The 17,624-nt window shown below is 55.7% G+C and overlaps 1 protein-coding gene across 1 annotated transcript in view; it reads right to left on the bottom strand.

The window, feature by feature from the left end:
- Positions 1-272: 272 nt before the first annotated feature.
- Positions 273-17,624, bottom strand: part of STS (steroid sulfatase) — a 124,722-nt gene continuing 107,370 nt past the window's right edge. Inside the window, exons 9-10 of the mRNA XM_004768287.3 lie at positions 13,818-13,939; positions 273-3,159 (exon numbers count right to left, since the gene is read on the bottom strand). Of these exons, the coding sequence (XP_004768344.1) occupies positions 2,786-3,159; positions 13,818-13,939 (496 nt within the window). The 3' untranslated portion in view covers positions 273-2,785. The remainder of the gene's footprint in view (positions 3,160-13,817; positions 13,940-17,624) is intronic.

The following is a 17,624-nucleotide window of genomic DNA, read 5'->3' as shown; positions in this document are numbered from 1 at the left end:
CTCAGCTTTTGAGGCAGGGTTACAGGCCTTGGGAAAAGAGACCCGTCCGTACGTCCCTGTTTGCTTGGTACGTTAGATCTATGACATGCGACAGATAGAGAGGCTTTCTTTTATTTCATTTATTTATTTATTTTTAAAAGATTTTATTTATTTGACACAGAGAGACACAGCGAGAGAGGGAACACAAGCAGGGCCAGTGGGAGAGGGAGAAGCAGGCTTCCCGCTGAGCAGAGAGCCCGATGCGGGGCTCGATCCCAGGACCCTGGGATCATGACCTGAGCCGAAGGCAGAGGCTTTAACCCACTGAGCCACCCAGGTGCCCTGATAGGTTTTCTTTTAAAAGAATTCGTTTAAAGCTCCAAAACCCTGTAAGGTTGGGACATACAGCTCAAGCGGTCATACCCACGAGGTGCGTTGAAAACAAGCAGCTCACACAACCTCGTAAAAACAACACAGACTAGGTCATAAAAGAGGTTTGCTAGGCGTCTGCTGAAAATAGAATTCCAATTTCCTGCTGTGCATCCCAAGCCAAACTTTCACAGGGCAAGTGGGCTGAAACCTCGGAATTACGCTTATCATGTACACACCGGATTTTCCAATACCCTGCTTCGTAACGGTCATCTACGTTATTTTGAGGCAATTTTTTTTTCAAGATTTTTATTTATTGGTTTGAGAGAAAGACACAGCACAGAAACAGGGAGTGCGGCAGGCAGCGGGAGAAGCAGGCTCTCCGTTGAGCAGGGTCCCCGTCGTGAGGCTTGAACCCAGGACCCCGGGATCACGATGTGAGCTGAAGGCAGACGCCGAGCCCACGGAGCCGCCCGGGCATCCCTGAGGCAAATACTTTAAAGCTGATTTTATTTCTAGAGGTATACGTGTCCTTCATTGGCTGGTCACATTGTACAGACGGGACAAGTCTTCACCTACATACGTAGTCACAGAATCGATAAAACTGCGTCTTCTCACTCAATGCTGAACACACAGCCCCACCCCCGGAAATGCTGTCGAGAAGGCCACTTGCCTTGAGGGTGCTCAACTTTAAATACACACCATCAGCGTAAAACACAAGTCCGTAACAGTGGTTTTAAATAGTTTTGGCATAGTAACACCAGCCAAGCAAGGGGACAGAATCCCGGCAATTTCTGGAGTTCGAAATCCCCACGAAAAGCAAGACACCTGTTTGCTCGACATGTTTCAACCCTTCCCGGGGAGGGGAGGCTAACAACATCCCTTGTCGACTGTAAGAGAAAGCAAAGCAAAGTGCGAAATGTGAAATCCCGGACCTCAAGAGGGACTGCGGGAATACTGTCGGATCTTGGGAGTTCTCCTGGGGTGGGGGACACGTAGAGAGACATGTGGCCCGTGGTCAGTGTGCCTGAGAGCACAGGCAGTGTCCACACGGCCACGGGGACCGCGGTCCAGGTTTCCGGCTGTCTGCCGTCTCCCGGAACGGAGCAAACACGTGCACTACAGAGAGGAACAGGACAGGTATGGCTCCTCTCCACGGACCGGAAAGGGCCGCGTGATCCTGTTGGAGGAGGTCTGGTGTCTGATCGAGGGCCAGGAGTGTCTAATACTTAGGGGCGTACTCTCCTCCGTGGGGGTTGGCGGTGCAGACTCAGGCCTTTCCACCCACGGAGCCGTGCCCACCCACCCCGCCCGTGGCCAGCCGCTGCCCTGTCCTGCACTGCTGATGTTGGAAGAAGCAGGATTAGAACAAAACGGGACGTCTCACTGGAGAGAGAAGCCACACGTGTTTCTTACATCACACCAGCGTCAAACAAAGGTTCTGAGACGAGCTCCTGCGGTCTTAGCACATTCTGCAAGAACTAAAGCTATCCCGATATTGTGCGTGGGTCACGAAGTGCTTACGAGTCCACCCGGCCCAGCAGCCCACTTCCCAGGCCAGTAATTCCACACCGCACCGGGAGGGGTTCCTCGTGCGACCGTGTCCCCGAGGTAGCCTTTCTCTGACACAGTCCATTCGCCAAAGAAACAGTAAAACCCAGATATAACACTATAAGGGATGCCACGGACATCCGCTCAGGACAGACTGTTCGGAGATTTTGGTTCCCGAAGGATTTCACCAAAAAAAAAAAAAAGCGTGCTGCGTGAAGAAAGTGCATCTGGGAGCCTCTCTCCCTTTTCCCTACATAGCGTGAAACATCTAGTTTTATGGTTTAAGTATCTCTGACCTCCGGAAGAAAGACATAAACTATGTGCCTGTAGGTACATCGATCAGAGAGAGTTTCGACTATGTGCTCTACATAACACTGATGGCCACGGCCTTCCAAACCAATCTGCCATGCACGGCATCTATTACTGGTGAAGAAGGCCCCTTAGTCATTCTAAGTTCCATGTGTTAAGATTTTGTTGCGGCTTTTTTAAATGCGATGCCCCCTTATAGCAGTGGGCCAAGGGAAGCACGCCCCTCACAGCATCGAGGGATCATGGCCCCTTATGCCAAGGGTCCTGCATTTGCAGAGGCATCGATGTGATTCCCTCGGCTCCTTCCTACATGCCTAACCTTCCCACGCTTACAGGACTCAGAATTTTGGCCACGAAGCCCCAGCTCTGGCATGTTTCCCTGCAGGTACTGTAGACTTTGATGTCCCCCCTGGGGTCACCAGGGAGCTCTCGACGGAGCCGTGGGGCGGTGAGATGGAGAGAGGTTCCCGGTGTGAGGCCGACAGGGCCGGCTCTCCGCTGGGCCACCCCCGTGTGCGTGCACAAGGCAGGAGGCGGGGCAGGCACCGGGCCACTGTCGCGTCCCTTTGACGGGCACCTAGCGGCTCGCCCTCCCGGCCGCCGTCTCCCGGTCACACTGGCAAGACAGCCCGGAGGCCGAGCAGCACATCTGCAGCCACGGCTTCCACATGACGTTGCCCAGGGACAGCTGGTTGGGGACCTCCTGCAGGGTCTCGGCGTGGCGCGCGGCGGCCCGCCGCATGGCGTCCACGATCTCCTGGAAGCGGGGCTCCGTAGCCGGCGACAGCGGGTTTCTCTCCCGGGGGTCCTTGGACAGGTCAAAGAGCAGCGGCGGGTGGTGCGGGGTCACAAAGTGGCCGTGGCAGAAACACACGTGTGTGGAGAAGCAGCCGTTGGCGCCCTCGGGGCTGAACTTGGGCGTGAAGAAGAAGACCTTCCAGACGGACGTGCCTGCGGTGCACAAGGACACAGGTTGGCGCGGGCCGGGACGCATCCTGAGCGTCCCCGTAGAGGGGAAGGAAGCCGGCGGGGGGGTGGGGGGCTTCCTCCCGGAAAGCAAAGGCTCAGTCAGCAGAGCGACAGACGGACGGACGGAGAGAGGGCTCGTCCCGACCGCTGCGAAGGAGAGCCACAGCTCGGAGAAACCGCGCAGGAGCATGCAGTTAGCCATAGCACCAAGGACGGGGCAGGGGGTAGCAGCAGCAGAACGACAGCTTCTACGAGGCACACGCACACGCGCTCCCCAAGGCGTCTTCTTCTCATGGAGAAGACCCTTCTCTCTCTTTGCCCTCCTGCCTGTCTCTCCCTCCGCCTCCTCTTCCCCCACCCCCAAGGCCCCAGGCGATGCTGTGCAGGCAAGAGAAGACAAAGCCTCTGCGGTGTTTGCACGGGGAGCTCAGCCGGCGTCGGCGTTTGGGGGTCGCAGACTTTACAGCGTGGAGCTGCACAGCAGACTCTCGACCGACACACACGCACACACGGACCAACAGACTTAATAAGCTCGCAGCTCACCTCCGCCTGCTCCCCGACCCTCTCGACCTGCGGCCTCTGCTTCTGTGATAAACGGGCAGGAGCTTCCGGAACAGGGAGACTCGCGGCTGACGTGCACGAGAGACACGAGAAGCGCACGCACATGCAGACAGACACACGCACACGCGGACAGACACACGCACACGCAGACAGACACACACACAGGCTCGGACTCACACTCAGTCTTACTCTTGCTAAGACCTCAGGGAACATTTTCCTTCTCTGCCCTAACAAAGCCTGAAGGCAGCCAGTCCAGGACGCAGGGGGCCTCCGAGTGAGGACAGGGACGGACGGACGGACGGACGGCCAACGGGGACTGGTACTGCGTGTGCAGAGCTCTGTACTTTCCTAAAAACCACAGAACTGGAATTTCAGGGCAACTTGTTTTTTAGGAAAGCTGCTAAAAATGCCAAATGAGGAGCATTCACTGACCCCACAGTAGGATGATTATATTGTTTAAAAATTAAGTTTTATTTTATTTATATTTTTTAAAAGCCCGATGTGGGGTTTGAACTCACGGGCCTCACTGAATTCCAGACCGAACAGAAATCGGGAGTTGGATACTTAGCCGACGGAGCCACCCAGGCGTCCCTAAAAATTTAGCTCTTTGACAACCAAGTCCGTGTTCCCTTATATCTCCCCAATACTCACTCTCCTTTTTAAAGAACAGCCTGCCTCGCCGACAATGGTTAGGAAACCACGGATTCCCAGTTGACTCCAGGATGTTAGGCGTTTCGGAGGACCCGAGGGCTCAGCAAACAGCCTCTGACAGGGCTCTGCCAACAGCTTCCTGCGTGTGGAGAACGTGGCCACAGCGACAGCCTGAGCAGCCCCTGACCCGTGCGAGCCGGTGCCCAACGAGCACGCCCCCCTCTGCAACTTCCTCGCAGGGCTTTTCCGAACTCCCCCAAAGTCGTTCCCACGGTGTGGCACCCCCGACGCACCTGCTAGCGCATTTGCGTACTCTGCATATTTTAGGGGGCCTGCTCGGCAGACAGCCATTGTCGGCGGGAAATAAACCGAGGGGTCCACTTCACACACGGCCGTGGGTGTCTGCTTCGTCCCCCAGCAAACCTTGCTCTCGCATAGACTCAGGCAAGGGCACGGGAGCCGCTCCGTGGTTCCGGGGGACAACTGGGACTCGCGGGAAGCACAGGGCACGCTGTGTGCCTCGGCCATGCATGAACACGTTACGGGGAATCCGTCTCCGGGTGCCGGCAGGCTCGGCTTCGGGGACGCTGGGACAGGCTGACGTCACACCTGCACCACCTCCCAGCGTACCACCACCGCACACCAGCCTGCAGATCACAGTGCCTCGAGCACGGCTACCCTCTCCAGCAGACTGTTAAAACCCACGTGGCTTTCCGTAACCTTCTCTCTGTGAACTCCTCTTTTCCCCGTGTCCCCCCAAGTACGACCGACTTCCCTTAGAACTTTTTCCGGTGACAGACGCCACCGCCACGGAGGGCCCATCCCTGGTCGGGGACGCTCACAGATTCCCATCACGACAGCCTCTGCCCCAGCTTGCCGGCGCATGAGCCACAGCCCTGACGGAAAAGCCGGGCAGGGAAATCCGGACATCCGCACCCGGGAGCAGCGGCAGAATCGCTACGCAGCTCGGACAAGGGCAGAACGGAGCACCCGTGTTTCTGACTCTCGGCCAGCTTGGTATGCTCTGTGGGCTATGCACCTTTTTGTTGTCCAATGTGAATTTTACACATTTTTGCAAAAAACATGGCCTATTCTCTCTGCTGCTTCCTGGACCATTTTGGATTTGCTCCACTCAGAGCTATAAAAATACACTTTAAGGCCTGTAGGCTCACAGCACGTGAACCTCGTTCCCACTCCTCCTTCCCCGGGAACCTGGGAATCCACATTTTCAGAGCTCCCGTTTCCAAGGAAACCGCGACATCCCAGGCATGTGATAAAGCAGGGAGGCTCTGGTGTCCCCTTACGTTGCCAATAGCTGTGCTTTGTCCTGTCTCCCCAAATTATGTTGATAATGCATTCCTTCCGACATTTCTCCGTAGACTAGGAAAATACTGGGATTTTTAAGAAACAATACGTCTTTTCTACTGCTAGAATTCCACCCTACTCTGAAGAAAGACTGTTCTCCCGCCGCTGCAACAGATAAATGTGTGGACCCCAACGGGATGCCCAACTCATTTAGAACAGAGCGGCAAGGACCCACTGTTCCATGTTACAGCCAGAACGGAGGGGAACCAAGAGGCACCTCGCTCAGCGTCGTTCAGAAGATACTCTGTTGTGCACAATGGACGCCAAGGCACATTCCAAAGTGCGTGTCCCTGACATTAGGGTCCCTGTTGGTCCGTAGCGGCGACCAGCCCCCTGGGGAAGCAGGCCCTGATCTGGGTTCAGACGCGGCTCCCTGGGAAGCACAGTCTCCGCTTCCACACAGTGTGGAGGGTAACAGTCCCTGCCCTGTGATACCGCCTTGAGAGTAGAAACCCCTCGATACACAGAGTCAGGTGCCCAGTAAAGACCACTGAGCGTCGTGTGGGAACATCAAGCTTCCGTCTAAGCGAGAGACCCAGTGGACTCCCTCTGCTCTTATATCCCGTCCCTGTCAAACATCTTAAGATACGCCTGCCCGCTACAATTGCCTAACGGGTAGAGACAATTCGATGTCAGTGGCTTGGGGACACTGGCTTTTATCACTCAGACCAAGACTTCCCATGCTGAACGCCGTCGAGGCGCTCGTGCTGGGAGAACGGACTCGGGACGCTCGGAGGATCCCGTGGATCACTCATGTAAGGTGCACACACAGACGTCGCGGGTTTTCATTCTGGTGTGGTTTCCTGCTACACGGTCACCTTCAAGTCCTTTAAAAACCACTTCAGAGGGGCATCCTGGGTGGCTCAGTGGGTTAAGCCTCAGCCTTTGGCTCAGGTCATGATCTCAGGATCCTGGGATCGAGTCCTGCATCGGGCTCTCTGCTCATCAGGGAACCTGCTTCCTCCTCTCTCTCTGTCTGCCTCTCTGCCTGCTAGTGATCTCTGTCTGTCAAATAAATAAAAATAAAATCTTAAAAAAAAAAAAAAAAAAGAACCACTTCAGAAACACTCTGTTTTCACACCACGGGGGACTCAGGCCCACGGGACCCCAGCCGTGTCCCCCCGGGAACGTGGACGTCATCTACTGATGTCTGCAAACCCACCAGCAGCCCCCAGCCCACGGTGACCTCCCTACTTCCGGGATACACACCCAGCAACACGCCATCTGCTCCCCTGTCCTGGGCCAGCCACCCTACACCGATGCCCTCCCCTCCCCCACCCCCGTTCCCTTGGTAGACCCAGACAGACACCGGACACCCCCCGGGTGTTACCAGCGTCTTCTCAGCGCGCACTCACTGGGGACCCACCCCTCGTCCTCTCGATCCCCAGGCTCACTCCCACCTGACCCGTCCGAGGTAGCCCAGACCCTGAACGGTACAGCCCCGGGGCGAATGCATCACAGGTGAGCCTGCTTCCAGGCTGGGACCCCGCGTGACAGCAGTAGCTCGAACGAGGACGCAGCTCAGGGCTCGAGCTAAGAGCATCTGCTCCAAACGCAGGCAGGATTTCCAGCAACCCCAGCGCCCCCGACGGAGGGCTGATTGTCAGAACACACAACACTCCCTCTGACTAGCCGTCCGCTGTGGAAGCCACATGTCCGCGGGAGCAGAAGCGTGAACCCCAGCACAAAGTGGGTGCCCGCGGCACGCTAAGTGCCTTGCCTGCTGCTCTTTGCCTCCGTCTTTGGAACCCCCCCAGCGTTCCTGGCTGACCCACCATGCCCACTCTGTGGGCCTTCCCGAAGCGCAGCAGACATGGTCAGTGCGTCTGTCCTGCTCACCAGGGCTCACGACACATCCGCGGTCTGTGGATTCCCTCCATGTGTCTCGCCACGTCCCTTGCTCTCTGAACGGGCAGCGACATCTCCCACATCTCTGGTCTGCCCGGCACCTCACACCTTGCACGGCCCTCAGCAGGGTAAGCCAACAAACAACACCATGACGGGGGCAGGAAGGAATGGGGGAAGAAGCCGGCTGCCCTCGTGAGAGCCGGCGTGGGCACACGGGAAGCCCGGTGCATTCTGCTGCCTCCCCCAGGAGCATCCCGCTAACGGCAAATACGGGAACGAGGATGTCGGACACTTTGGAGTCTCTTGACATTGAACAACGGGCACTCCGGAGGGACAGGCATGGCCAACACAAGCCACCTGTGCCTTCGGGAAAGCCTGTCTGTGGAGGGCCATGAGGAACAGACATGAGGGCAGCTGGCAGGGCAGGGTCCACCACACAGCCATCGAGGGGAAGACCAGAGCACGCCAGCACGCATGAGGCCCGGAAACAGTCCACACCCGCAGATGGGGAGGCGGCCGGATAGCATGGAGAACCCACTCTCCAGCTCTGCATCAGAGGCTCACGGTCGCGGGTAAAGACGTTCCCATGCACGTGGGGACCGACTCAAAACACGTCTGTTGTGAGGATCCAACTTTGCCATCGACTCGGCTCCCGGAGGCCGACGCCGTGGCTTGCTCACCTGTGTCTCCCCAGCTGTAAAGGAGAGGAACCCCGGTGGGAGACACCAGTACCTGTCCTCCGAGCCTTGCACAGCCAGCAGGTCTTACGTGGGCACACGGATACCCAGGAAGGCTCCACCACCAGGCGTCCTTTGAAAACAGGTGTGGACGAGTGAGCCCCTTCTGGCCTGTGGCGTGTACTTGGGACAGTCTGCGTATCCTCCTGGGGAGAAAACTGACCCGCACTCTTCCCCTCTCATTGTTCCCACTCATTCTCGAACCCGCTGCCCCTCAGTGGACACCACCGCCACCCCCTGCCCACGGGACCCTGCTGCACCTTCCGGATGGTGGAGCGGAGCCTGGAGCGTGCGACGCAAGACTGCCTCGACCATGCTCCAGGACGCATCACTCATAAGATGGACAAAGGAGTGGCCCCCCGCGACGGACGCTACTGTTCCTTTGTGTTTTCCAGCTACAGATGAACCTGGCATAAACGTCCTCAAAACCTCTGTAAACCATAAGGAGTAGAAGACGTATCAGAGGCAAAGCACGCAGGAGTGTGTCTGATAGACAGATGCGAAGATGTACGGTTGGCAAGTCTATTTTCAAAACACAGACCACGGCCCCAGGAGGAAAAGGCGACCAGTTTCACGAATGAACAATGACTGGAGAACAGAACCTGTTACCGCCTACAACAAACACAGGTGTCCATCAAAGATGCAGAGTCCACAAAGACCCAAAGACTTGCGAAATAGGACGTGCCGTGCTTGGCTCTACACGGTCTCCGTGGCAGACGGCAGGTCCCAGACCCCACGGCAGCACCCCGGGAGGCGGCCCTAACGTCAGCAGGCATCCTAGGAGCACGGCGATAGGCCCCGGGTCGAGGTCACACGGAGGAGACGCGCAAACCAGTGTAGACCATCAGTGAAACGGTCGAACCCAGTGTGCAGGCTGGAAAGGGCAGAACACCGGACGTCGGATAAGATGAGGACGCGTCGCATTCCCCGCTTGGATCGAAGAAGGTGTTGGCACCTTCAACACACTGTCCTTCCTGCTACGTAAGAAAGAAAATTTAATTTTGATGTGGTCTGTCTCTATAAAAGGGAAATTGGTGTTGTAAGCATTTCTGTTTTAAAGATTTTGTTTTATTTTAAATATTTATTTATTCGACAGAAAGACCGTGAGAGAGGAAACACAAGCAGGAAGAGAAGGAGGGAGAAGCAGCCTTCCCGCCAAGCAGGAGCCCTATGCGGGGCTCCATCCCAGGACCCTGACTCAGATCAAGACCTGAGCCAAAGGCAGACGCCTAACGACTGAGCTACCCAGGCGCCCGCACGATTTTATTTTCAAGAAAATCCCTATACCGGACATGGGGCTGGACCTTACAGCGCTGATGGTCCATAGTCGTGGGCTCTCCTCACGGAGCCAGCCAGACCTATCGTCACAAATTCACGAAAGTCACGGCTGACCCTTTCTTCATCCGTGCTACTAATGAAATCTTAGGTCAGGCCTACGAAATCTTTAGTCGAAGAGAAGATGCCTTTTTTAAAGCCTTTATTTTCAAGTCCTAGCTACACCCTACGCGGGGCTTGAACTCATGACCCTGAGATCAAGAGCCCCCCCCCGCCCCCGCCACCGACTGAGCCGGCCAGACGCCCCTGGATGCCTCCTTTAAAAACGGTCTAGTAGCGCTAACAGAAAAGGGCAGAAAGTGCCATATGAAAATATACGTTGACTGGATTCCATGGAGGAACACGAAAAGTCCATTTATGACTTTTTTTTTTCTCATTAAAAGAAATGAACAGCCGGGAAGTGCAGCCCGTTCCTGGGAGTCTGAGCGCTAATGAGAGAAAATAAATGAAATTCAAGTCGGGTCCTTTCTGGGCAGCCCTGTCCATCCTCATACGTCAGAGGCTGCCCCCGGATGCCGCCGTGTCGTGGGGCACCATCGGGTCTGTGCGGCCACGGCGGACCGCACGCGTGCTGTCCCCTCCAGAAGCCCGAGGCTCACACACATCCCTCCAGGTACAGCCGTCTGTCCCTTGGCCACATGAGTCCCGGCAGAGGGCAAGAGCTAGCCTGCTCAAGGTCACCTGAAGGACGGGCACATCCGTAGCAGGTCCTAGCAGCAAAAATGCCACAGCCGCTGTCCTAACAGCCTCGACCGTCCGGGTCCTAACCCTTGAGATCCGATGTCCGGCCATCGGACGGGGAAGGGCTTCCAGCGGGATGAGTAACGGAGACGCAAGCCAACCACAGCCCCGGGGAACCATGAAGCCATGAAGGCATAAGCAGCCACTAGTGCATATTTTCTCTTTTCTTGGGTGCAATTTAGAGCAAATCGAACTTGTTAAATGTGGAAAACTGAGATGGTCCACAAAGCAAGCACTTTTCTTTCCTTAACCGCCGTTGTGCTATTTGGATTTTAAACCTTGCTTATGTCCTACAGAGGCATGGGAAACAGAGAGGAGTTAACGAAATCTGCACATTCCTTACCCAAATCCTAATAATAAACAAGATTACATCATTAAATAAGAATAAACCTTCCTTATCCCCTATTTTGGAAAGAAGGCACCTTTTAAAAGGTTGGGTAAGAACACATTTCTTGAGAAGGAATTCTATTATCCTACAGTGTTTCTGTTCTGATGTTTTTACAGATGCTTCTTTAAAAAAAATCACAGAAAAAAAGGTCTTGAAAACATAGCCAGAATTGTGAGGCCCTCTGGGTTCAGCATCGGGATAACCACATCCCGTGGGTTTCTGCAGGTCTGGCTGGGCTGGAGGCTCTCCCCCGTTCACGTGAGCATTTATTTCATACGCTGCGTTCACAAGCTTGGAATTCGGGAACAGAATCCCAGAGCTCAGTAGGTGCCTCCTTTCTAAGATCAATTTGATCCATAAAATCAAGCTGTCATGATACCGAATTTTTAACAGCACGGATGCGTACGCCCAAACCCGAAGCCAAGACTTTTAACGCACGTCCAACAGTCCGTTTTCACTCCGACGGCCCCATTTTAATGCACGAACCCTTAGGCTTTTTTCAGTAACGCACTGGTGAGTTCTTCCCCACCATAATGGGCGAAATGATATGAGCGCATGATTAAATCATGTCACTCAACTGGCTGAGACAACTGAATTATAAGGTTATGATCATGATGGAATCATTAAATTATAGAGAAGACACTGGATCTAGCCCTTAGAAGGGATCCGTGTTTCAAACGGGTGGAAACGGAAGGGCGGCTCAGAGTGTTTGGAAAATAAGTACTTCATGCGTCTCGAACACTCTGGCCTCGAACTAATCAGGACAAATGGGAACGGGACCTTCACGACACGCGCACGGTCGGGGCTAATTCCCCGCAAGCGGCGACCTGCCGGTGAGCCAGTCCTCTCTGAGAGCGGCACAAAGCCTGGGTTGGCTGCGTCCGCCGAGTCCCATGGGGCCAACACGCCTGATGTGGACGGACTTGAAGTTGGCGCCGGTTGAACGGCACACGGCAAACATTCCCGACCGAGCGGGGGCTGGCTCCCACCACCAACTCAACCCCGATCGTAAATCTCATGGCTCAGGCCTTGTGCAACCGCCGAAGGCACGGTATCTGGTCAGTTTTGTTCACGGACGGGCACGCGTCCTAGCACAAAGGGCACCCCCTAGTAGGTGCTCAAAAGTATTTGGAGAACAAAGAAATCGGCGACGTACTGCGTAGACAGCCCCACAGCCAGGGACCGTGGTGATTGTGGACAAGCACCATGGCCACGTTTCCGATACGACGCCCGGCGTCCAGACCCCTTTGCGGCAGGGACGCCTCCCTCCCCAGAACACCGCCCCGTCTCCTTTCCTGCAGCAGACGTTCGAGGGTCACACAACGGAAGGAAATGTCACTGGGGCGTGTCTGAGAAGCACATTTCATCCCAACTGCCCGTCGGGATCTGGGTCTCATTCTTCTCATGCACTTCTACTTTCTGTCTGTCTCTGTCTGTCTGTCTGTCTTCCACAGCAAGCGTGTCTGTAGCCCTTGAACCTATATATTTCTTCCGGCTCCTCCGACCGCGGGCAATGGAGGTGGGGGGTGGGGGTTGCCGGCTTTAGGGAAATGCAGTTCTGGGAGGTTCGGGACAGGTTCGAGACCAAATTTCTTTCCCCAGCCAGGAGTCCCCGAAACCTCCTTCTGTGCTGCAAGACTCTTTTTATAAACACGACTGGGAAGCAGGACCTGCGTTCCAGGCCCTCGACGGCTACGCTGACCGTTTCCGTCCATCTGAACTAGAAAGCGCATCCCTACGGACGTCCGGAATGACAGACACACTGGCGAGATCAGTGATCAGAACGCTCCTGGCCTGGAACCGTGAACTCATGCTTCTGTCCTAGTTGTCTGCTGGGCAACAGGGCACGGAAGCCACCCGGGATTCAGGCAGAACCTCGTCAGCCTGTTCGGGTACCTGTGGCGAACGCGACGGCTGAAATTTTTTTTTTACCCGAGCGGCGAGGCTTGTCTTGAAACCAGCCCGGGGCAGAAGGGTGGGGTGCACGGCGGGGACTGGGGGTGTGGAAAAGCAGCACGAACGTTACCCCGAGTTCAACGGGGAGCCAAGAAGGGGAGGCCTTCTCCACGTCTGAAGAGGAAACGGAGAGACCCTCCTCGACAGTGACTTGCCGCACGGACAGCGCTGGCAGAAACCATTTTCCACATGTGCCCACGACTCGTGGCGATCTGAGCAGCACTGCGATTCTAAGTTTAAAGACCCAGGAAAGAAAAAAAAAAAAACAAAACCAAAACCCTATCCCTACAGCGAGGTCGACCGCCCGGCTGCCTCTGCTCCTTCATGCCCGTGACTGACACAACTCCCAAAGTGGGGGCAGAAACCCGGACTCCGTGCCCATTCGGGCCAACCACACGGCACAAAGGACACCCAGTGGGGGACGTACGGGGACACAGAGGCATCTGGACTGAGCGTGCAACGTCTGAATCCGGCTCCTGCCCCGGCACGGCCTAGGCTTCGGGGAAAGGGCCGTGCACACATCTACGGGCCATTCCGCGGGACAGCGCGAAGCTCCAGGAGGGCACAAAGCGCTAGATGGCGGGCACGGGCTGTGTTGCAGCAGGCATTGGGAGGCGGGCGCTGCGAAGCTGCTGAGCTTTCCCCGAAATGCAAGAGAAGGGGAGTCCTTCTGAGCAGACAACGCACACACACACAAGGCACGTGCCCCCGAGAGCAGAGGTGCCGGTTTCGCTGCACGTCGGCCTGAGAAGGACTGCGACCTGCGGGCTCGAAGCCGGGCGGGCAGCCAGCCAGCGGGCCATGAAGGACTGGGCCCTCCTCGGCCTGGGAGGAAGAGCCGCTCATTCGTCACCGCCAGGGTCCACTGACATTGTGCCTGGAGGGTGGCGGGACCAGAAGGAACAAGAGAAGGCAGGAGGAGAAGCTCAAGGCCAAGCACCGTGACCCACAGAGGCATCCCCTGGCCTCTCCAGGGCCAAGAGCTCTCGCCATCTCCTCTCCCTGCACGGCACCGACGGCAGACCTCTCAGAAGCCCGGAAAGGCGTGTTGTACTCACTGTTCCGAGGGCGCCAGCGCACGGCGTTTAAGTAGAAGTTGCAGTAGTGGAAGAGAAACTCGTGGTCCGAGTGTTGGGTCTTCCCCTGAAGCAGCGGCATCAGGTCCCGTCCGTCGATGATCCTGCCGGACACACCAGGGAGGCATCAGCTGGGAAACAGCCCCACGGTTCTTGGGCTCCATCATCCCAAGCCTTGAGTGCTCCTTCCCATACACGAGAGCGTGCGTCAGTCTCCCCGATAGCACAAAGAGCAGCCACGGACCCGTCTCAGGCGCCATATACAACCCCATGGGGCCAATTCCGGTCTCGTCAAAACTCCTTTAATCCTGCACCGTGAGCTGGGACCATGGACATCCCGGGGCAATGAGTTGACGTAACGTCAACTGGAAAGCGTACACAACTTACCCGAGGTCATGGGATTGGGACCGGCCTCGAGGGAAACGCACGTGACCAGCCACTAAACCAACGCAAGTCATGGACAGCACCAGGCCCCGTCATCGAACGGGGCACAGAGAGTGATTTGGAAAGATGTAGACTCCCCTGACGGTTCTCTTCCTCTGATTAAAAACACACCGTGGCCCGTCACCCCGATTGTGAGGAATTTGGAAACTAAAAGGCAGACTAGGCTATATACCATTGGTGTTCACGTCGCGGGAGGTTTAAATATCCTGGAGTCCCCAAAACCCCCGTCCTAGAATTCCAGCCCCGTTGGGTAGCACGTCTCTGGCCCCAACCCTCGTTGTTAATCACAAGCTCCGCAGCAGCCCACAGACGGAAAAGATTCTATTATCGCGAGTTAAAAATAAGAACAAAAGGCCCCCTTGGTCCCCTTCCCAAGCCCGCACTCCCATTCGCCATGAGAGGCGGAGACAAAAGAAGCAAAGCAGAGACATGCTTCTATTGAGAACCGGCTTGCTCTCTGGAACGTGCTTCCTGTCCCTAAAACGGCAGTCACGGTGCTTTGGTTCCTTCGAATCCCTTTCGGGCAAGAGCCCGTGCGTATGAATATGCAAGTCTGAATACTTGCCCGAGAGTGAGCCGGTGTACGTGTCCGAAGGGGAGAACCCCGGGAAATGAAAAGTGACCCCGAGGAGGGGGCAGAGGACCGCACCCCCCCGCCTCCTCCTGGGACCACCACCTCCCTGGAAAGAGCCTTTCCAGGACCAGTCAGGAAAGACTCTCTTTTTCATCTCCTGGACACGGTCTCTACCTCTATGTCCTAGACCTACAGCTCATTTTTTTTTTTTTTAAATATCCTACACCGAACGTGCTCCTCCCTAGGAGCGGGCCACAAATCACATGGCCACGGAAAGCCACCGTGGACGAGAGCGACAGAAATATGGCCTGTCAAAACGGGGCTCGTTTCTGCCACTAAAAAATGGAGAGGGACACTGCACATGCTCAACTTTTAAGGGGCGCCTGGGCCGTCGGAACCCTGGGGATGGTTTTAAACCGCGTGTGCGAGTCACAGTGAGCCGTGGCCGTGACCCAGAGACAGCCCACGACCGCTGACACTATCTGTATGGAAATGGTCCCACGACGTCTCAACCCGGGGGACCGTGGCCGAGGCTCTGTCGACATGACACAAAGCATCATTGTGTCTTCTCCAGAGTCCCCTCCACCGGCCTCGCCTGCCGACACGTTCAAGTTCTCAGAGCACGCGGGCACACAGGGCCCCGTTAGGAAATGGCACGGACGCCTCCACAGCGTCCGCCGGGTTCTGTGACATGCCTGTTCCTCGGACAGGCTGTTTCATGCGGAGCGAGAGGTAGGAATGTTCCCCCGTGGGCTCCTGTGCCACGTCGACGGTCTCGAGGTCAAGCATCCGTGTCCAAGCACTGTGCATTTCAGAACCTCCGGTCGGCTTCGGTACCACGGGGACGACCTTCCCGTCACAGCAAAGAGCGCATTTTGGGGACGTTCCTCGGGCTCCAGTAAATGTCATTTCCTCCTGGCTTCTGTCTTAGCTCTGAGCCAGGGAACCGTCTGCCCAGATGTCCTCGCCTGTACCCGGCCGGCTCTCGGATTTGCGGACCATACGACAAAGGAAAGCTTTGTGGGTCAGGCGATGGAAATCAGACAACATGGGGGCACTGGCAAAGAGGTTAATTTGGGTCACAAAGTTCATGAGTGACCGGCGCGATACTGAAAATAAAGTGATTTCTTCCATGTAAAAAGTCATAGTGAAGAAAACACTTTTAGGGGAAGGTAGGTGCATCTGTCCCAAACGAAGGGAAACCCCAAGTAACCAGAAGGTTGAAACATCAAACACGCTTCCCTTTGCAATCCTGCAACTCGCTGAGTCAAATATCACGGAAGGTTGTTCGTACGAGACGGTGCGCACAGGACGAGTCCCAGCTTTTACTCCCCAAAATGCAGGGGAACTAGTTTTATTTCCCTGACTCCAACCACCTACCCTTCTGTATTTCCTAGCAACTGGGCAGCGACATTAAACAGGAGAATCAAGTCACTCCCCTGTCTTCATCCCACCAAAGTGGTACCAAGCGTTCAAGCACTGATTTCTTTTCTTAACTTGGAAAAAAAAAATTACATTTTAATTTTATTTTCTTTCCGGAAGAGAAGACATAAGTGTTCCACCTTCTGTAAAAGGGGATTCTCAAGCCCTGCTTGAAAATGACGATGTGAATGCATTTTAATGACATTTTCTGTAAAAGAGCAGCGGGGAACCTGAGACCAGCGTCTGGGAACCCCCAGCACTGCTAACGTATTGGCTGAATTATTCTTTGTCGTGGGAAGCCGTCTTGAGCCTTGTAGGATGTTTGGGGCCATCCCTGGCCTCTGGAGGCCAGCGACACTGAGTCAAGACCATCAAAAATATCTCCAAGGCCCGGTCCACGGCTGCTGGGCGACAGAGCCACCCTGGGTAAGAATCGCCACGTTGGATGTTCCCCGTCTCCCGGACAGGCACAGGGCGATGTTTTCTGGACCTGGCTGGTGACATGATTTAAATCAGGTACCGTGGGACTGATTCTATGTCCACGGAGGATGTGGAGGCCAAGTTCCGTGCCCTGCTCTGCGCCGTCTCCAGGATGACGTGGCGTTCTCTGGGGCCCGTCAGCTCCCTCCAGAGCCAGCATTGCTGCCCCGAGCTGGGTCTACACGGGTCACTGAGATCCACAAGAACCATCTTCGCTCCTGCGAACGGGGGTTCTTAGCAACGTCACGGCTCCTGCGGGAACTCCTTTGGGCGTGCCAAAGACAGAGGCCGCCTCCGTCTTCACTGGGCACTTAGAAGGGAAACAGAGTGACTTCCATGACCGTCAAACGGCCGTGGGCAGGACGCGTGAGACAAGGTTCCCCTCAGCGAATTCTCCGCTTTGCCCCTGACCCTTCCCTGCCCCTCTCTTTCCGTGAAGAGCAGAGAAACCCATTTACAGAGACCGGGAAGGCAGAGGCACTGCTCATTTTAAGCCTATGAGCGCTCAGAGGGAAAGGTCAGTCATGAAATGACCTGAACACTGTGTGTGCTGCTTAAGGCAAGAGGAAGTTTTGCTCCAAGTGTAGGAACAAGAGCAGGTGAGACACGGCGTGGGATGTCCGACTTCACACCGAGCAGCGTTTTAGGACTTCTTGCAGCCCCGTTTTCCGTCTGTCCTGGAGGCAGCGAAGACGTAGGCTGACCAGACTACAGTGCCGCCCAGCTCTCTCCCGTCAGGACTCTAGGATTGCGGATGAGCTCTGACTGTGGGAGAAGACAGAAATGCAGCCACATACTCCTTCACCCTCAGTGTGTGCTGGAACCCCACGAGGTTCACCTGCTACCGTGCTCTCATGCTGTCAGGCCTC

The sequence above is a fragment of the Mustela putorius genome, unplaced genomic scaffold (genome assembly GCF_011764305.1).
Source record: "Mustela putorius furo isolate JIRA1106 unplaced genomic scaffold, ASM1176430v1.1 tig00003836_pilon_pilon_pilon, whole genome shotgun sequence".
Classification (NCBI taxonomy): domain Eukaryota; kingdom Metazoa; phylum Chordata; class Mammalia; order Carnivora; family Mustelidae; genus Mustela; species Mustela putorius.
Note: the sequence above shows the minus strand (reverse complement) of the source record. Positions and strands in the feature narration are given on the sequence as shown.